At 34.6% G+C, this 20,667-nt stretch overlaps 2 protein-coding genes across 2 annotated transcripts in view; one reads left to right on the top strand and one right to left on the bottom strand.

The window, feature by feature from the left end:
- Window positions 1–1,665: 1,665 nt before the first annotated feature.
- LOC108760547 (uncharacterized) lies at window positions 1,666–5,877 on the top strand. Its single transcript, XM_018506570.1, has 8 exons — window positions 1,666–1,848; window positions 2,340–2,569; window positions 2,806–3,019; window positions 3,104–3,291; window positions 4,701–4,752; window positions 5,014–5,246; window positions 5,477–5,690; window positions 5,775–5,877. The coding sequence occupies exons 1-8, from the start codon at window positions 1,826–1,828 to the stop codon at window positions 5,875–5,877; spliced, it is 1,257 nt and encodes a 418-aa protein (XP_018362072.1). The 5' UTR covers window positions 1,666–1,825.
- Window positions 5,878–7,265: 1,388 nt separating this feature from the next.
- The window catches only part of Naa15-16 (N-alpha-acetyltransferase 15/16), a 45,418-nt gene continuing 32,016 nt past the window's right edge, over window positions 7,266–20,667 (bottom strand). The window contains exons 9-11 of the mRNA XM_018506612.1: window positions 10,497–10,690; window positions 10,056–10,164; window positions 7,266–9,914 (exon numbers count right to left, since the gene is read on the bottom strand). Coding sequence (XP_018362114.1) covers window positions 9,406–9,914; window positions 10,056–10,164; window positions 10,497–10,690 — 812 coding nt within the window. The 3' untranslated portion in view covers window positions 7,266–9,405. The remainder of the gene's footprint in view (window positions 9,915–10,055; window positions 10,165–10,496; window positions 10,691–20,667) is intronic.

Genomic DNA, 20,667 nt, shown 5'->3' with positions numbered 1-20,667 from the left:
TTCTTTTTCTTCTTCTTTTTCTGTTTTCCTCTTATTTGGTTTTCCGACTCAAGTACAGAGTCACAGTACCATGCAAATTAATGGATTCTAAAATCCTTTGAATAGTCTCCTTGGGAGGCAGAGACCTTTACTGACATGGTGGAAATATATAAGGTGAAACAATACGCATAATAATGTTAGCAATACTGGAAATAGCCAATCAAATATGTCCGAATATGCACTTTCCTACTGCACATCCATCAGATTGCTTCACCCAAAGACATAGGCTGCGTTCAGCAGACTCAGCAATTTTGCAACCGTTTTATGATTCGTCGCGCTGATTGCATTACTTTTAAATTTAAAGGAATAGTCCTATCTCAGCGAAGAATCACAAAACGGTTGCAAAACTGTTGAGTCTGCTGAACGCAGCTATAGAGAATGGACTGCGCGATCCGTGTGTCAAAATGGTCGATAGGGATGAGAGAGAGAGAGACCGTGGCAGAAAGCCATTTCTATCTCTTTCCATTCAATGGTGTAATGGGAGAGAGAATGAGAGGGAGATTGGCCGTCTCCCACAGTCCCTCTCTCTTATTATTGTCGACCACATTTGATACACTACTTAGATACGGATCGCGCAGTCCATTCTCTATGTCTTTGGCTTCACTTTATATATTTCCACCATGGACCGTCGCACACCGTAAACGTGCATATACCGTGGTCAAATTTGACCAAGGTCCCCACTTCCGCAGAAAATTACTGTCCGGAGCGGAGCCTAATCTTCCAGCTTGGCGACATGTTTAAAGTTGGCTACTGACAGTCCATGTGTTTATTATAGTCAAAGGTATTAACTATATGGTTTGTAAATTTAGACATTTATCTGTCATGCTTTCTTAATTTTTCGGCCGAAATTTGTTTATTAGTTATTCGTACTCTAATGTTCACGTACGAACTAAACATAATATAATACTTCCTGTGGAATTGTCATATTTTTTATTTTCTATTTTACTTTATCTACAATTATTTTAAAAATCCATGAACTCTTCTGAAGAAAGTTTTCATAATAATTTTGAAATTTTTGGTTCATTACTTTTGCTATTTCAAACAATTCAGAAGAAGAACTTATTAACCATCCTTTTGAAATATAGTTAATCCGATTTTGTTTTATGGATTATTTCAGTCGAAGTGCCTAAATATGATATCGTTACAATGTTGCTCAGATATTTTATATGGTAAAAAAAACTGCGCAACGACATAATGATAAATAATAATTAATTTCTAATACTGCCAACTTTACTTTCTTTCCCAACAGCAATCAAATTTATTTTCGAACGCAACCATTGTACACGTCATTTTTAATCGTCGCGCTGCTAGTCGTGTTTTAAAGATAACGTAATCTTGTCACGCTTCCTCTGCGCAGAACGTGACGAAAATGCGTCCGATAAGAAATGAGCACACATTAGGTGCATACAGAAACACGATTGCTCATTGAGCGCTCAGTGAGCTCTTCTACCTGTTTGGTCTATATTTTCAGCTCTACTAGAATATGCCAATCAGATACAAGAGCTCACTAAGCGCTCAGTGGTCATGCACTTATTGTTTCTTACACTATGTTTGTAGCGTCAAGTGGACCGCACCCTATGTCTCATCATCTCATGTGCAATTCTATCAGTTTAGATAAGAATTGAGGGAAATTCTCCATATTTTTGTTCTGGTTCTCTACGTATTGGTTAAGTTTTTTTTCCAAAGGCCCGTTACATCTGTCTAACGATATTTAGATAATAATATAAAAATATTTAATACCTGATCTGTGCTCTTGTGAGAAATTTAAACAAAGGCTTAACTGGCAATGGCTGGGACATCATATGAACGGTATATTTTTATTTCATTACAAAAATATATTTGAAGAGCAGAATTTCAAAATGCATTTTGTCTAAAATTTCATTTTTTTAGTTAGAGATGGCGTAGTGTTCAGTGTTGAAAAACTCAAATTATAAACTACTCTGAGATATTCAGAAAGCATTTTTTCATGATTAATAAATTTATATGGTAAAAAAACATTTTGAAGTGCGTTATGTTTTTTGACTAGAGACAAACAAAATGCATTTGTTTAACATTTTTAGCAATTGTTTAGCAATTTTGTTTAATATTTCACGTCCTACTGATTGGCATATATTGTTATTTTCTGTAAAGTAATTTTCTTATATGCAAAGTTTCTTTCTTTCTCGTTTTCTGAAAATTACAAATTTTGGACAAAACGCATTTTGAAATCTGCTCCTCATTTATTCCTGTAATAATAGGAATAGATATATTTAGATGCGTGTATTTAGAACCCGATTATTATTGGTTTTATGTAAATATAGAGACAATTCTAAAAAAACAACGTACGATTGGGACGAATATTTCATGGCTTTTGCATTCCTTGCTGCTAAACGGAGTAAAGATCCTTGTACCCAGGTCGGTGCATGTATCGTTAATAATGACAAGAGAATCGTCGGTACCGGGTATAATGGGATGCCCACGGGATGCAGTGACGACGAGTTTCCTTGGAAAAGGGGTTCCCGCAAGAGTTTAGATGCGAAACGTTATTATGGTATAATACATTTAATAAACAATTTTTTAAAACAAAATATGTATGAAACAGTGAATTCCCAGACAATACAGTCTAAAATCGGAACATACAATATTTTTTAGATATTTTTTACGGTTCTCGCAAAAATGTTTTTAAAATATTTCTAAGACGTCTCATATCTTAATTTTGAACTTTGTATCATCTGGGATTATTTTGTTATTAAAAGCACTAATCAATCTGTTGACGTTGGATTGTAGTGTGTCATGCGGAAGTTAATGCGATTCTAAACAAAAATTCGAGCAACGTTAAAGACTGCATAATGTACGTTGCTTTATTTCCGTGCAACAAGTGCGCACAAATAATAATACAGTCCGGCATAAAAACTGTTATTTATGTGTCCGACAAACATGCTCATAAAGTCGAGACAAAAGCCGCAAAAAGAATGTTTGATGCTGCGGGTGTAACGTACAGGTGCTTATTCTTCGAAATTGTTGCATCAATTTATTTCTATGATAGCAAAGATTTTGCGGCATATTTTCTTAAATTTCATTTTAGGCAGTACATCCCAAAGAATCAAAAAATAGAAATTAATTTCAACGATATTAACTCGACTGAGATGAATTTCAGCGATATTGACTGGATTGATGATCAATTATCACAACCTTCGACAAAGAAGACTAAGGGGATGCGGGATCAACAGACGGACTTATTAGTTGGGATCGATCTTTTAAATACAGACCTTTGTTAATTCCAAATTTTATAATAGTGCTAGACACAATTATTGTTTTGTTTACCATTTCAAGTCTTCGCTCAGCATTCGTACACGTCGTTTACAGATCGATATAAATCTTTCTTTTGAAGCTTTTAATCTTAGTTTCGTAAACTCAGTATATTGTTTGTGCATGTAATACGCTGTGCGCTGCACTATCGTTTGGTTCATACGAGCTATAAAAGTTTTTAACTTTTCGATTTTAGTACAAAGTCTATTGCAGCACTCCCAAATTTTGCGTCTACTTCAATCCAGTAAAAGGATTTTTGATTCCGTTCAGTAAATTCGGAGATTTATATCGATCTGCAAAATCCCGACAATTTGGTCACTCCAGCATCCCCTTAAGGGATCATATCATAAGCTGGATTTGATTTAGACGCTCACACGCTTTAAGCGCTTATAATCATCATTCTGTCTTTATCGTTCATTAAATGCAAAATAAAGATAGAAATGTTGAAAACGCTGAAAACATCCAAATCAAACTCAGCCATAGTTGTGTGAGATATTGCTGTGGTAGTATAAAAAGACATCGATGTGCGGCGCGCGGCGCGACATCTAGTGATTTCGTCGGAGCTTTGCTTTAAGATCCCCTTAAGAATTAAATGATAACATGGATTCGTTCAAGTCAACAAAGTAGTTCCCAGACAGCATAGAATATTTATGATAAATATTTATTAATATTCTTTTTTTGCAATGTTATATAGATATTTCATATATATTTTATATAAAGCTTTATTCGAAATATTAAAATATAGACTAAATATATTTTATGTAATATTTATGATAAATATAAATAAATATTTCTAATAAGTATTTTTTACTTGGATTATAATGTCTTATTAAGTATTTTCATAACATTTACAATGAATATTTTATAATATTTATAATAAATGTTTATGGTCTGTGCAATCCTAGCTCACAAAAAAAATTTACAAAATATTTAAAATAAATCTTATAAATATTTTACAAATATTGTGTGCTCTGTCTCGGTTAACCGGCTTGTTGACATGAATAATGTTGCTAGCTACTTTAGCCTATATTTTGCTAATTTATGTTAGTATATTTGTTTTTTAATTTTTACTTTGTTTTTTTAATTAGCAATTTAATTTATTTCAAATTACGTCCACGTTTGTTAGATAAATGGATAAATGTTAATATATAATTTCTGTTGCGAGACAAACATTGTAGTTTATATATGTTTATATTATTTTGAAAGCATAATACAAACTCGCATAGCAAAATATACATGGATTATAATTATTTTAATTATACTTATCCACGCAGCGTTTGCTCAGCAAGTAGATTAGCTACTTTACCGGCTCGAACGTGTTCAACCGGTCCTTTGGAGTCTTTATATCTTATGTGTGATTCTCATCAGTTTAGATGACAACTGGCGGGAATTCTCCACATTTCTGTTCTGGTTTTCTACGTATAGGTTAAGTTTTTTTTCAAAGGCCTGTTATATCTGTCTAACGATATTTAGATAATAATAAAAAAATATTTAATACCTGATCTGTGCTCTTGTGAGAAATTTAAATAAAGGCTTAACTGACAATGGCTGGAACATTATGCGAACGGTATATTTTTATTCTAATACAAAAATATATTTATTCCTGTAATAAGTATATAATATAGGAATAGATATATTTAGATGAATGTATTCATAATTCGATTATTATTGGTTTTATCAATATAGAGACAGTTCTAAAAGAATGACGTACATTGATTGGGACGAATATTTCATGGCCATTGCATTCCTTTCTGCTAAACGGAGCAAAGATCCTTGCACCCAGGTCGGTGCATGTATCGTTAATAATGACAAGAGAATCGTTGGTATCGGATATAATGGGATGCCCACAGGATGTAGTGATGATGAGTTCCCTTGGAAAAGGGGTCCCCATACTAGTTTAGAATCGAAATATCTTTATGGTACAATACATATAATAAACAATTTTTTTACAAATGTATGAAACAGTGAATTCCCATAGACAACACGAAGTCTAAAATCGGGACATGTGACATTTTTTAGACGATTCTCGCAAAAATGTTTTTAAAATATTTCTAAGACATCTTATATCCCAATTTTAAACTTTGTGTGTGTTGTCTAGGATTATTTCGTTATCAAAAGCACTAATCAATCTATTGGCGTTGGGTTGTAGTGTGTCATGCGGAAGTTAATGCGGTTCTAAACAAAAATTCGAGCAACGTTAAAGACTGCACAATATATGTTGCTTTATTTCCGTGCAACCAGTGCGCGAAAGTAATAATACAGTCCGGCATAAAAACTGTGATTTACATGTCCGACAAATACGCTCATAAAGTCGAAACAATAGCCGCGAAAAGAATGTTTGAGGCTACGGGTGTAATGTATAGGTGCTTATTCTTTGAAATTGCTGCATCAATTTATCACTGCGATAACAAAGATCTTACGGCATATCTTTTTAAATTTCGTTTTAGGCAGTACATCCCAAAGAATCAAAAAATAGAAATTAATTTCAGCGATATTAACTGGACTGAGATGAACCAATTACCGCAAACTCCGACCAAACAAGAAGATTAAAAAATGAGAATTAATATCATTATGTTGATCACTATTGTTGTATCTTACATGAATAAATTTGATTTGATAATGGATGCGTGTGTATCTTATTTATTATTTTTTTATAGAGTAAATATCTTAAAAGAATATTAAGTATATATAAAAATATCTATTTAGCAGAAAATAATTAATAAGTTAATAAAAATTGAGAGGTATTTTGTTTCTATCATTGTGATAGCAATAAAATAATTGTTGTCTCTTTTCATGTGTTTCTATTCATTTATTTATTTTTTCACTTGACATTTCATAGAATGAATCCTTTTCAAATAATATTAACCATCAGATAGTACGTGAAAATACAACTTATGATTGTATTGTTGGATATTGATTTTGGTTTTTTGTTTTTTGGAAGTTCAGAGAGACACTAATATTTACATATAAAAGTATTAATTAAGAGTAGGTACAAATGCAGGCAAAGCAAACCTGCCTCTTTCCTCAATCTTCATGTGACAATCCCGTTTTCTGATATTGATTAACCAAGTGATGTGAAAAAAATAAATAAAACAATGTACAGAAAGCAAAACAATTGCAGTAAGACTAAGATAGATTTAAGTATATGACACAACTCTCTGTTTATGCGTGTTATCAGCTGTACAAATGTAAACAGTGACACAATGTTCTTATGGCATAATAGAAATATGTAACAATGTTTATTTTCTCTTCGAATTAAGCGGAGTAAAGGTAGACCAGTTTTACATGATATAATGTTTCCATGATGATGCAATATAATAATAAAAGGAAACAATTAAACAATAAAGACGTTTGATACATATATATATGTATATGCGCGTGTGTTAATACGTGTTTTATGTACATACTATACATATTCAAATTCATTCAATTAAAATGCTATTTCACTTATTTCCTCAGTTATGAATATGTGAGGATCGTTAGAGACAATGAGCATGATTATACATTGCGGAATTTGAATTCATCATATAGAAGTTATTTTACATATTGTAGAAAATTGAGATTATAGCATAGAATACTATGCATCGTATTAATATAAATCAATAAATTAAATTTAGAATGTCGCTTATCGAAACAAAATATTGGCATTACGATTCACATGAATACTCTTTCACTTTCGTTATATGTTTGACATACGTTAGAGTGAGCAAGTGAATTGTTACAACTATTCACATTAATCATTACAATAATTACATCATCTTTAAAGTAAAATATTAATAGAAATCTGAAAATTCGTAGATATTTGTAATTACTGTGAAGTAACATAAAATGCCAAAAATTTGATTATATCATAGTAGTGTTCAAATCATATGTACACAAAATTATTTAATTACAAAAGATATTTCTTTAGAATAGAATTATATTAATTCTATGTGATGAATTCCAATTATATTCAGAAATGGAAGAAGATATGGTTTAGAGAAAAACCCAAGCTAGTTTGTCGTGCAATATCGTGTTGGGGATTGAAAGGCGAATCTAGATTCAGTTCTCGATAAATTTGAATGCAACTCGCAATTAGCATTATTTATTTTCTATCTTTTTGATGTCTGTCTATATATGCGCGTGATAAAAGTTTTTACATCGAGGTAATAACCTCCGATAAAGATTGGAGCAATTAATATGTGAACTTTTTCATGAACACATGAAAATTACGTACAGAGTTCATTCATACTTTTATAGAAAAGATATTCAAATGAAAAGTAAAAAATTCAACCATATTAGATTCTTCAGTAGATTCTTCAGTAGGTCGTGAAATCGAATAATTGCTTTTAATAAATTAAATAGAAATATACACAATAATGTAATAGTTCATATTGTTTTAGGAGTCAACCTAAATATTTACCGGTTTCTTCTCTATCAGCTCTAGAGTAATTTCATCTCAATCAAACAAAAGCGATTACATTAAATTTTTTCTTAATCTCACAATTCTATAATTTCGAGAAAGTATTTCCATGCATTTACGGAAGGAATAATAAAAAAATGATTTGAGGACAACCGATCTTACTTTGTTAAATTATTCCATCGACTCACCACTCGTCATTTTGTGATAATATATTTTACGCGGATGATTGAAGAGGTAAATATATATTATAACTAATACAATCAAAAACGTAGATATCTACTATATGTTTATGATTATTGTTATGACGTGTTTGAGTAGGTGATAAACATTCAATATTGATCGGCGGCGAACTCATTTGTCGCTCATTCGAAAGAAAGTCGTAAGACATTATACACTTATTGATATAGTACCTGAAATATGTACAAATATTATTTAATAGCTCGATAGTATCTATGTCATCTCGTATCGAAAAAAATTTTTTACGGGAAAACTGAAAACTTATAAATATGCAGCGTTATTTTCGGAATTCAAACGAGGTAATTATAACATCCTTTGACTTGTACCGGTAGGCTTTTAAAAACCTTGTATTTATTAAAATTTCCGCAATCCGTCGATGTACATACGTACGATGATATTCGCTATTAACACACTAACGGCCTTTCGATTTATGATATACTTTGGTAGTTTGCGTATACAAAACGCAGTTTATCGTTCCTATAGTAACTTTCACAGAGACTTTCGCAAACGGACACTACTTCCTTATTGACTTCTCGATGGAATATCAGGGCTCCAATCCAAACGTAGATCATTACCCTGGGCAAAAAACGCAGAAATAAAATGTGTCTAGAAAGAAAAGCGTTAGAATCATTTTGTTCATTGAAATCAACAGTTCACGGATGAGGCGAACCAGAAGTTAGTACACGATGTGGGAACGGAGTCCATCCAAAATGCGACGACGGACATGCACGGTACAGTACTTGGTGCTTCGATGATCATCTAGCGTTTTGCAGCCTCTACATAGTAGAGTATTATGTAGGCATCGCTGGAAATTGTACACCTTAAGTCGAGTAGAAATATTCGCTTTAGAGCGCGCGTATGTATGTATACAAGTCTTGTCTTTTTGTACCAATGTGTTAGTCTCATACGTGTTATTTTACACACTGCACGTCCCGTACCACAAAACAGTCCGCACTTTCGTCGATTATTCCCCTCCCATCCCCGATCCTCATCCCACCTCTCGTATTTAGCGTCGCTGTTCACGATAAGCGGAACGTGTCAAATTAATCGATCTCGATTGTTAACTAATATTTATCTAAGTCGTCCTCTCTTTTTTCTCATTATTTTCCTTCCTGTAAAATTCTTGGACCACGTTCCAGAATCTATAGGTGGTCCGCACCTCGTTGCATTATAATTTATTAGGATTGTTTTTATCCAGCATTGTCTCAGCACTGTTCGCACTACGTGAAATATTCTCGAAGAACAGTTCGTATATAACACATGCTTTACTCAATTAATTATCTTGCCAATTTCGTTTCGTTTCTTTACCACGGCACCAAAAACGTGATTTTTAACGTCCTCTAGCGCAGATCAGAAGAACGTTTCTGTATCCCGGCTCTCCATGGACTTGTCTAATTACGATAATAGATTCAGTGACGCTGCAATAGCGCGTACCTGGATCAGTTTTTGATTGAATTCTCTTTCTCTTGATGATTGTTGGTTTTCGGTTCGGGCGGCCGAAACGCGGTAGCGAATGGAAACCGCACGTGGCATTTCGTCATATAATCGGCTATCGTATCGTCACAGTGTCCGAAGTCGCTATTGCGCAATGCATCAAGCACCTTTGTGCAGTTCTGTAGTGTCACGCCTTCGAGTTCCTCGATGCTTGTCACAAGGGATAGCGCCTTCGTCTGCGCGGACGGGTCCAGGACGTACAGCATCCTTGCGCCTTGCAACAGATGCGGCAATGAATTCCTGTTCTTCTTCAAGTACTCGGCATTTAGTTGAGCTGCCTTCGTACTGGAAAAGATTCCGGCGGTCTGACGCTTCACTACCTCGCCTACTGCTCCTTCCAACGGTGACTTACTGGTGTGTAACAGAAAACGCACTAAACACGTATGTAGGTCTGGATTATTCACGTCCAACCTATGAGCGCGTTTTATCGAGCGTAGCATGAGAAGAGTACGACCTGTAAGAGAAACAGATATTTATTATTTCGCGTCAACTTATTGTTAGTCAGTCTCATAAAATAATTTTCATCAATTGCAACTTGATTTGTATGGATGTGTGTGCGCTATATATTTCTATATGCTAAATATATTTCTAGTACCTTTCCGAATATATATCTCGAAAGCCATGAGATGCGTCTCTATCCGATTCGACGCCAATTCCTGCAGGGGCTGTAAAAACTTTATCGCTTGTTCCAGTGGATCTTCAACCTGAAAAAATATGTTTAATTACTGTTAAAGAAATTATACGAGATATTTAAAAGGTCGAGACCCCAGAATATCTCGAAAGATATAAATTTTATAAAAAAATGTTTCAAATAAAAGTTGTAAGGTTTAAAAAGATCTATTTACTGATTTTATCAATTTTACTTTGCATAACGTTACCAAGATCAGAACAAGAATTTTTTAAATTTTGTGATTGGTGTACTCTTTTATGTCTTTTATATTTAGCATAAAAAATATCTCAATGTCACCGCTTTAAATGATAAGGCAAAATGATTTAAAAGACAACATTCTTCTATCATCTCACTATTTAAACTAACCCTTTCCAGTTTTTCCGGAATTAATTCGTCTAATGTGGGCTGCTCAAGATCAGAGTCATTCTGCTGCCGAGATTTGTTATGTTGCTCTCTTTTTTCTTGAGCCTGGGCGGCTTGCTGTCGTTCGAGTTCAGCCTTTCTGCGCTGTTTCCTCTGTTTGTTTCTTAGTTTCTTCAATTCGGATGGCGCCAAGTTTTCTGTAACATACAGCAAAAATAAGAACGTCTTTTAATATTTAACGCATATAAAAATAATCAATATATATATATATATATATATATATACACATATGTATGTAGTAATCTTGCGATCGAAGAGTACGAAAAAAGCGCACAGAAAAATCGTTTTGTTCGTTCAGCAAATATAATGTAAAATGAATCTTGTTTACAGTTATATTTGTTATTATTTTAATTTAAACAAAAATGGTTTACAGTAACAATGATTAGACTTCGCGATTCAACAAACGATTACTCAATAGTATCGCATATAAATGCGGCAAACTGCATTTTGAATTTTTTTCATTGTTACGCAAGCTTTCCCCCCGTTTTCTTAAAGCGATTGAGACCAGTTTCGACATAATTTCCGTCGCGACTTCCACAAATATCACCATAATCTTTTCGCAGCTCTTACTGACGTACTTGCCAAGGTTGCACGGTACTCTCTGACACGATGGATAAAACATACAGTCCGGCCGGTTTCGCAGTAATTTTTCCCACTTTTCCTCGCCTTCGTTCGTGGCCAGACCTACTGACAGTTGTTTAGTAGGTCTGGCATGCGTGCACGTGCCTCGCGTGCTCGTTAGTCACGTGCACGCCCGGCGGGTATCGTGGGACGGTGGCAGAAGTAGAAAGGAGCCCTGCCACGTGAATGCTCGTCAAAAACCGTAAATATCTAGAGCGTTCTGCGAAAACGCAGATTAACTGTGGATAATCGCAAGAAATCATGCACGCGTCTCGTCAGTAATCGTAAGTAGACGGCAACGTAATGATACGACAGAATACACTAAGAAAAGTCCGAGATATGACGCAGCATCCGACCTGAATCTTTATTAATTCGCTAAATCCTCTTACACCGGGAATAGTCACCTGGGGAATTTTTACTCCACAGCGGAGAAAACATTGTTGTAAAATATTGTTTTGTATGGATATTATTTAGCATATTTTTTCTTCTTTTTAATAACTATTCCTTACGAACCTTTAAGTATGCAATTCCATCGAAAACTCGCAACACAAAATTAATTAATTATATTAATCAAAATTTTACAACACATTATATTAATTAAAATTTTTATTGTTATAGAAACACTGTAATAAGCTTATTACGATAGTATTTCTAAACAAAACCCAGCAAGCAGATAACGTACTTATATAATTCTTTTAATATTTGTTTAATTAGTATTTTTTTTCAGAAAGTTATGATTAAATCCATATGCATATTATTAAATACCAGTAAATCGAAAAACGTTTAATAATATACACTGTTAAATTTTATAGCGTCAAATTAACTCAATGTGAGTCGCCACTGCTCCTACTCAATAATATCGTTATTTTTTACTAAAATGATAATTAATTACTCACATTAAGTTAATTTGACCCTATAAGACTTAACAGTGTACAATATATTGTTAATAATAGCCATTTTAATTTGGGGTATAAAAATGCCAAACATGATCGTTTACATAAAAAGAAAAAAAATCATCCTTCCGGGCTTAATTAAACCCTTTTCCGCATAATAAGTACGTTAAACTAGATCTCTTGAAAATTACTCTACATTATCTACGATTCTACATTTCTCAAAAGACTGTCTTAGTGAAATCCTTTCGCGTGCAATAAATATGATAAGAATGACTAATGTACCTCATTAAAAATTGTAATGTGGTTTAATCCACATAAAACATTCTCTTATTATTAAAAAAATATTTTTATGAATATTCATATTTTTAATATCACAGAATAATATAATTTTCAGAATTTTTTAATAAGTTAATATTGGATAAGTTAGTAATCCACAAAATAGAAAAATTATACTTAGGTAATAAATGCATTTTTCGATGTATATCTTAATATTTTTATCGACCAACTGCCTTGAAAGATCAGTTGATTAATGAATTTTCGCTACGCAAAAATGGGGCATGAAGTTTCGATTGTTGCGCTAATCCCCGAGGTTAGCCTACTCAGTGGGCATCCACTCTTTAATTACCGCCGTATTAATTTGGCATTATAGTGCGAAAATCACGAGCGCTTTCCAATTATGTAAGAGCCAGTCAATGCGTTATTAAAACGCGGTAGACCGTTGTGTCCGTTGCTATGCTTCGTAAATTCGCAAGTCGTGTAGGCGTTACCGCAGAGAGGATTCACTCAATTCCTTGAAAAACGATTCCACCGTATTTCTTATATAAGAACTATTTTACGTGTTATTTTGGCGTCGAATGCATACGTTGCAGTCTACGATTTCAAATTATCGATGCATGTCGTCTGCAATATCATTCGTATAATTAACACGCTCATTTGCTACAACAACATAACTTAAAAAACAAAGGTTTCCAGGAAATTAATTTCAATCATTAAATCAATTCAATATTTCAATCATTAAAATGTTGTAATATTAATTTGGAAATGTAATTTTTGTATAATAATTGATTGTAGAGAAATAAAAATATCTTTTTTTTTATAAATATTTTCGTCCTTTTTCTATAATTAAAAACAATTTTTTAGTTATATCGTTATGTAGTAAATGAGCGATATAATTATTTTATTTTTTTTTTATATCAACCATATTCTCTTGTGCCATTTCAATATTATTATTGCGGCGTAATTTTCCGACAAAAATGGTAAAGTGATCAAAGGATCACGTTCAAACGTGATTCATTATAGTTGGCACCGATCCTAGAGATTCTAGTTATAATGCTGGGCGACTGCGGAAACTTTCACTATTAATTGGGCATCGGTATGCAAGGATTAACGGCGAGGATTTTTCATCCTTGATAAAGTAAAGGAGGACCTTGAGCGTGCTCAGGAATGTAGAGCAACAGGCAGCACCAACGTGCAAGCCTATGTAAATTGCATCCCTCTACGCACACGTGATTACGTGCGTTAGTCCGTATCAAATTTGCAACATTGTTGCGTGAATTTAAAAATAATTTTTAACAACGCCAAAAAACCAATTATTCTCGTGGATCGATCGGGCCCCCGCGAATCATCGTGATTTCCTTCTGTGAAACACAATGGTCCCGTGCTGTCGGAGGATCATTTCATTCGTATGCAAATTACTTTGTCGTTTCTCCGATGTTACTCATTCGGTAACTTACGCGTAGCGAATTTCGCGGTAATTTCAGTCACGTTAGAAAGCGCGATGCAGGACGATGCACTTGGAAATCAGTGGCCGAACTTGCCTCTGATTTATGCGCGACATAATAACGTGCCTTCATTCGGACGGCGCGTTCCGCGAAATTAAATTCAGTTTCCTTGGTCGCCTTCGAACAACGCGCGACCGCGCCTTGACGCGCACCGTTATGTCCCACGAGTGATGTGTTCCCACGCGATTATTGAAACAATTCACGTGAACAATATATACGCGACAGGCCCACGTGGCAGGTCTAAAAAATGAGAAAGGTTTCTTTTGTCCAGGTCGCAGTTTTCTATATGCAAAAATTATCAAACTTATAGAAACTCAAAAAACACAGGAATCTGTCAAAAGTAGAGAATCTTTCAAAAATAGTATTTTAAGCTTTAAACCCTTTTTTAAATTTAAATTTCGTTCAGTTCTAACAAAGTTACAGCTACTTGAATTTTGAGATTCTTAGCATTATTTTTGTTCCAGTCCAATGGATTAAATTTAATCTCAATTCGATTTACTCTTCAATTTTTCTAATTCTTAGAACTAGAAAAAGATGAAGAGTTAGTTGAACCGAAATAAGAGTTAAACATTCATGGAAACGGGCATTAATTGAAATTCCGATAGATTCAATTTGTATAAAGATACAAATCAGACATTTATAGTTAAATTTATTGAACATTCTAGTCAAGATAATCAGAAATTCAATTACGATAACCAGAATTTTAATTGATATGAACAGAATGCATTTTATACCTCTTGTTGATACAACCAGAACATTTTTCTCACGATCAGTGTAACATCCACTTAAATAACAGGTTTAAAAGTAATAAAACGCAGCTCTAATTTTTTATCAAATGGAAATAATCCTTACTTTGAGAAAAACACGGGAAACATTTAACTCATTTATATGTAATAACGCGTTACAAACATCGATGATTTTCCTACGACACCCACAGAGTGATTTATGTAATCCATTGCAACCTTCCCAATGCGTTGCAACTTAGCCCATATCCCGTCGTGCCGTGATGAATGGATCGTGCTGAATTCATATCTATCTGGGATATATTCGCGCGGCATGCGAATTATACATTTTTCATCTATGCATCGAATAGCTCTGATCCGCCGTGGAGGCCGTGTGCAGGAATATCACCTATTTTTTCTGTTTACAGCGATCCATGATCCACGCAGTTATTATTATCATCTCGCGTGTGGGCGAGATGAATCGCTGGCATGTTTTAACAGAAGCATGATTTCTGAGCCGAGGTCGCGTTCGACACGAGAGATGCACGACTTTGTGTGCAACAAGTTCAGTCGGATTTACCGCGTAAAATAATCGCGATTATGCAAGGGTTGCAGAAATTACGGGGGCGGCGAGGACGGCACGCGGGAAAGGATGCCACGCTTCAAACGCCCCGTCATTAGAACGCAAAGTCAAAGAAAAGGCACGCGAGTGACGTCTGTCACTGTCCTCCTGATTGAGCACGCAGGAAACTCGGAGATTTTAATTTCGCAAAGTAAGTTCTTCCTCGCGCCTCTCTTGCGAAGAAGGCCTTCCTTTCGCGACGTGTCTTAGGCGTCATTGAATTAGAATGATTCACTTAAAACGCGGCAATGATTTTGCGACAAACGCAGTGAAGAGAAACTCAACGAAGAAATTACGCTAACATAATTGCTACTTTTGTTAATCCTATCTTGTTGTGTTATGCTATCTTGTTGTATTGTGCTAAAAAATTAATGGTTGCAGGTATATAATATGTTAATGAACAATTATAGGCAATACAAAGGACTATACAAACAAAAAAATATATAAATATAATGAGATACGCAATATTAGTGAAATAATCGAAATCAATTAAATTTTTGTCAGGCATTTATATTAATATCTTGATACAATTGTGAATTAAAGCTTCTCACTAACGATCTTGAATTGTGACGTCAAAAGCGAGAAAAATACATTTAAAAAATTCTTACAATTATATAAAAATGTGAGTATTTTAATAAAACAACATTTACAATTGATAGAATAGAACATTTGTAAGATATATTAAAAACTCCTTGTGTTCCACTAATCAATGAATAACTATATATATATTTGAAATTGAATATCTAAGAGACTAGAAAATAGAACAAGCTACATGATAGTTGTCGAATTGAAATAAATATGATTTTATTCTATTCCAAAATAAAAGGAAAAATTTTAATATTTTTTACAAGTGTACTCTATCAAATACAAAGCAAGTATTGTTTTATTGAAAAATACTTCAATTAAATATATTTTGTAAAAATTTTTATTGTTTTTTCGCTTCCGACGTCATCAATCTGAAGAACTACGATGAATAGTCAGGAATCTCAATTGTGGATTAATTGTTAATCGCTGTAAGAAAAAAATTCAAGAACATTTTGTGTTACGTGATCTTGGTAAATGCGGTTTTTTTTTTTGAGGAAATCAGCGGCTACAAATTCAAGAAGTGCATCCAAGAAACCGTTTTTACGACATCACGACATGAATTGCGATTATTAGCGCAGTGATTTAATCCAGTTCCGCGTCTAGTTCCCGCACGGCGTACACATCGCGGCATAGATCGTCCGCAAAAAATCTATCCTTTAATTGCGGATAGATTACATTCTTCCGATACCGACATAATAAACGCGCGTAACGGGGAGTATAATCAACGGTCGATTAATTACGGCTACTGCAAATGTTACACAGCTGTTACCTTGCCGAGCGCAATGAGTTCCGTTAAATGAGTAGAATACGATAATTGGTGAAGCACGATTTCTTTTACACCATATGACATAGAGCATAATCAACCTACTTACGGGATATACGAATATTTCATCCTGGATAATGTCAGAATAACCGACGATGATGCCAGCAACGGCCGTATATAATCGCAAGAAAAGAAGTCATTAGCGTAATCGCCGTTTCAGCCCCGTATCTTGCCCCGACGAATAGTCGACCTCCGCAAATACAAACTCTCCGTTACAACGGTTTGCTTTTATAACACAGAGAAGTGTTTATATTAGATCAGCAGAAAAGTAGTACGCCCGCTCGATGAAACGCTTTGATTCTCCCGATAATCACCGGTCGCGAACTCGTTAACGCTCCCTTACGTCATCCTAATGAGTAGGCAAGGATGATGTGCCATGCACGTCAATGTCGTTACAATTCGGTCAAAACCAGTATATGAATACGAGAACACTGCTTTACATCAAAAAGTTCAATTGCCAGCGACTATTACCGCTACATATTTATAATACCAAATGAATATTAAAAGAGCATAGAACCAATATTTTAACAAACAATTATAATTAGAATAATAACATTACATACATACATACGTTTCGACTCAGATCGGGTCATTTTCAATGCAAATAACAAAAATTCACTTAGAAATCCGGTAACAATAAAAAAACTTTCAAATTACATAATAAAAATAAAAATAAGTTTTACTTTTTTGCAACAGCTATTCAAGACATTGTATTTTTTATTCATTATGAAATGTTACTATTTTAACTTTTGTTTTATATTAGGTTAGCGACATTATGTTAAGTTATTTTTATTTTTATTATGTAATTTGAAAGTTTTTTTATTGTTACCGGATTTCTAAGTAAATTTTTGTTATTTGCATTGAAAACGACCCGATCGGAGTCGAAACGTATGTATGTATGTAATGTTATTATTCTAATTATAATTGTTTGTTAAAATATTGGTTCTATGCCCTTTTAATATTCATTTCGTTTTATACATATTGAACCTTATTATTATTTTATTTTATAATACCAATTGTGCAATAACGAATGAGTATACTATTTTGTGCCTCGAGAGACAAACTTGTTTGTTTCCTGCTAAATTCTCGAGAAGTTTCCAGACAGTATGAATGTTCAAAAATGGGACATAAGATGTCTTGAGAATATTTTTATGATATGATATCTGAAAGACATCTTGATGACGTCTTCAGGACATATTATGTCCGCATTTAGGACATATTATTCTCTGGGTTAGATCTGCTCCTGAAAGCCACAAAAAGAATTACGAGTATTTAAAGATCTTCATTTTTTTCTGAAACTTAATAAATAATTCTTAGGGGGAAGATATTTATAAAAATGATTAACAAAAAGTTTCTCCAAAGCGGAAATATCAAGAAGAAGAGTTACTTCTTCACAAAATTATTCTCCTATTCTGTAAATTCTGTATAAAATGTTCATTTATATTTCAGACAGTTGAAACATCTTGATCCGATCATTCCGCTTCTCGACGCGTTCAAAGATTCTTTGCGAAACACTAACGATTCGCGCGGGAACGAAGTGGAAAGTAATAGCGATATCTCTGGTTTGTAATAAAAGAAACTCGCGCGGGAGAAATTGCACCATAAATTATAACGCTGCGAGGTATCGCGTCAAGCCCGTTATATTCAAGGGTGCCGCAATTAAATTATTCTCAAGACGGATGTAGCGTTAATTGACAAAGGCGCGGTGCTGGGAACAATTTCTTTACACACGCCTACACAACGCACAGGAAGCATCGGGAGGTGCACCTACGGTCTATGCCGTTCATTTGCCGCGGTTGCATCCGATTATTTTCAGGCCGGTCCAAAACGTGACTCATTAGTTCACGATCGTTTTTAATTTTGGCTCTAAGGATCCATTTCGCGAGCCAAGCGATCGAAAATAGATTTCAGAAGAAGTCGTTTGACTCGTTCGGAAATCTATTTCTCTTCATAAGACAAAGTGATATATGGTGTTTATATACATAGACATATCATATTTCCTGCGCCACTTGCGCTTAATAGATGGAGATCATTGTCGCAATATCCTGTGCTGAGATCAGTGATTCGTGGAACAGATCTAGATTATGGTCAGTTATTGATACGTAAAAATATAGTCGATCGACAGGCAACACTTCGTCTTTTCTTTGGAAACATGAATAAAACATAAATAAAAAAAATATTTTATTATTTGGATCGCTGTTTCGCGAATTTAAAAACAGCAACTAAATACATCGATTTTACATAAAATGAGATGATTTATAAAGTATACATATTTATCGATGACTTATAAAGTATATATATTTATTTATAACACTGTCGCAAGTCTGTTTCCACGAAAGCGATCTGTTTAAATAAGAGTCAGTGACTCATTCATGGTTACGTTTTCTCTCTAGATGCTCTTACTTCGTATATGCAAATTATCAGTAAATACATAATTTCTATCTCCAAAATATTTTGAACATTATTTTTATTTTAAGATAACGTATTTATTCTAATCTAAAAATATTTTGATAAATACGTAAAATATGTAATATGAGAATTACATTCAGTCAAAAAAATCGCATTAAAATACGCATATTAATGATATAAATAAAAGAGTAATATACAAGGTAGATGACATTCCAGATTGTCATATTTATGCACGTATTAACATTCACATTCGTTTACATATGTGCAATTTTCAAAACAAAGTTGAAACGCTCGCGATGATAATTATCCTGTTTTTGTATGACTTAAATAATTAAGATATTCCTTTTGAAATATGTTTTGGAGGCGTCAATATATGTGGATATGTGTCAGACTATAAGTCCAAAAAAACTCGATTATTCTAACGAACCATGTGGGAAAGTGGAAATGGGAAATCGAGCGAAAAATCAATAACTGAGCAAGAAACGATTTAGAAAACCGTGTTATTTATTCACCTGGAAAATTGGTGCTACATTTCCAGCTGTACAAATCACGTGCGTTTTATTTCTTGTACTGTGCCCCCTCTCTCCTCTCTCTCTCTCTCTCTCTCTCTCTCTCTCTCTCTCTCTCTCTCTCCTACTACACGAAAGTATAAAAAATTCAATTCTATGAACACCGGAACACATTAGACACCATTGCGTTACATGAATCCGACGCGAGCAAAATTACTTAATTGCTATATATAACCTCTGCCAAACATAGGCATATTAATATAACATTTCGTCAAATAGGATAGTCCCTATTGCGCATTTTCCACGCGTCTACGTATCATATATATGCGGCTGAAGTCTGAAATTGTTCCTTTCGCGCTGATACGTCCGGGGAGAGCCGAGTGAAACGAGAGTGGTTCAAATCGCTCATTTTGCGCCTGATTCCGGCGATACCATCAACCGAGATATATCGATGCCCGAAGTCTCTCGCCCACGTTTCCTGCCGAAGCGTGTGTGTAGCGGTTGCACCAGCGGTCTTGTGCGGTGAAGGGTGCACGCGAATGTTCTACGGGGCAAGTGGGCTAGGCGTGGCTCGCGGAGAAATAAGAAAGGGACCGGTGTGCCCGCCACACTTCGCCTAGTGTGTGCTCGTTACACTCGCCTGTGTCTATTGGTGTCTATCGACGTCTGCATGGAAAGGCCCCTTACACGGGCGACGGGGGGCACACCGGGTGAACCAGCACCGGAATGCTGACTTCCCATGGCGAGAAGTTCGCGAGCCAAGGCTCGCCGAACGCAAAGTATTCGTGTATTTTCTTTCTTTCGGTCGTTTTTCTTTCGCTCACCAATTGCAGTCTCAAAGACACCGCGAACGAGGCCGGATTCCCGCAAAGTAGCGACGGTCCGACAAAACGGACCGCCTCTTTAAAATTCAGCTGTTGCTGAATTTTAATCGTTTTAGAGAGACATTGTGTATTCATCACATGTTGCTTTATCCTAAGCCCGTGTCACAGTATAGGCATTGACTGAGGATTGTGAATTAGAGATCAGAATTCAACCAATCACACTGAGAAAAAAATGCTGTTGATTCAATTAAAGTCTATATTACCGGGCTGTCACTAACATAAGTGATTAATTCATGCGTATATTTTATTGATATAAAGGCTTGAT

The sequence above is a fragment of the Trachymyrmex cornetzi genome, unplaced genomic scaffold, assembly GCF_001594075.2.
Source record: "Trachymyrmex cornetzi isolate Tcor2-1 unplaced genomic scaffold, Tcor1.1 scaffold227, whole genome shotgun sequence".
Lineage (NCBI taxonomy): Eukaryota > Metazoa > Arthropoda > Insecta > Hymenoptera > Formicidae > Trachymyrmex > Trachymyrmex cornetzi.
Note: the sequence above shows the minus strand (reverse complement) of the source record. Positions and strands in the feature narration are given on the sequence as shown.

Coding starts and splice junctions, on each gene's coding strand:
- LOC108760547 (XM_018506570.1), top strand. CDS start 1,826: ATGGCTGGGACATCATATGAACG. Junction 1,849..2,339: donor GCTGGGACATCATATGAACG/GTATATTTTTAT, acceptor ATGTAAATATAG/AGACAATTCTAAAAAAACAA. Junction 5,691..5,774: donor GCTACGGGTGTAATGTATAG/GTGCTTATTCTT, acceptor ATTTCGTTTTAG/GCAGTACATCCCAAAGAATC.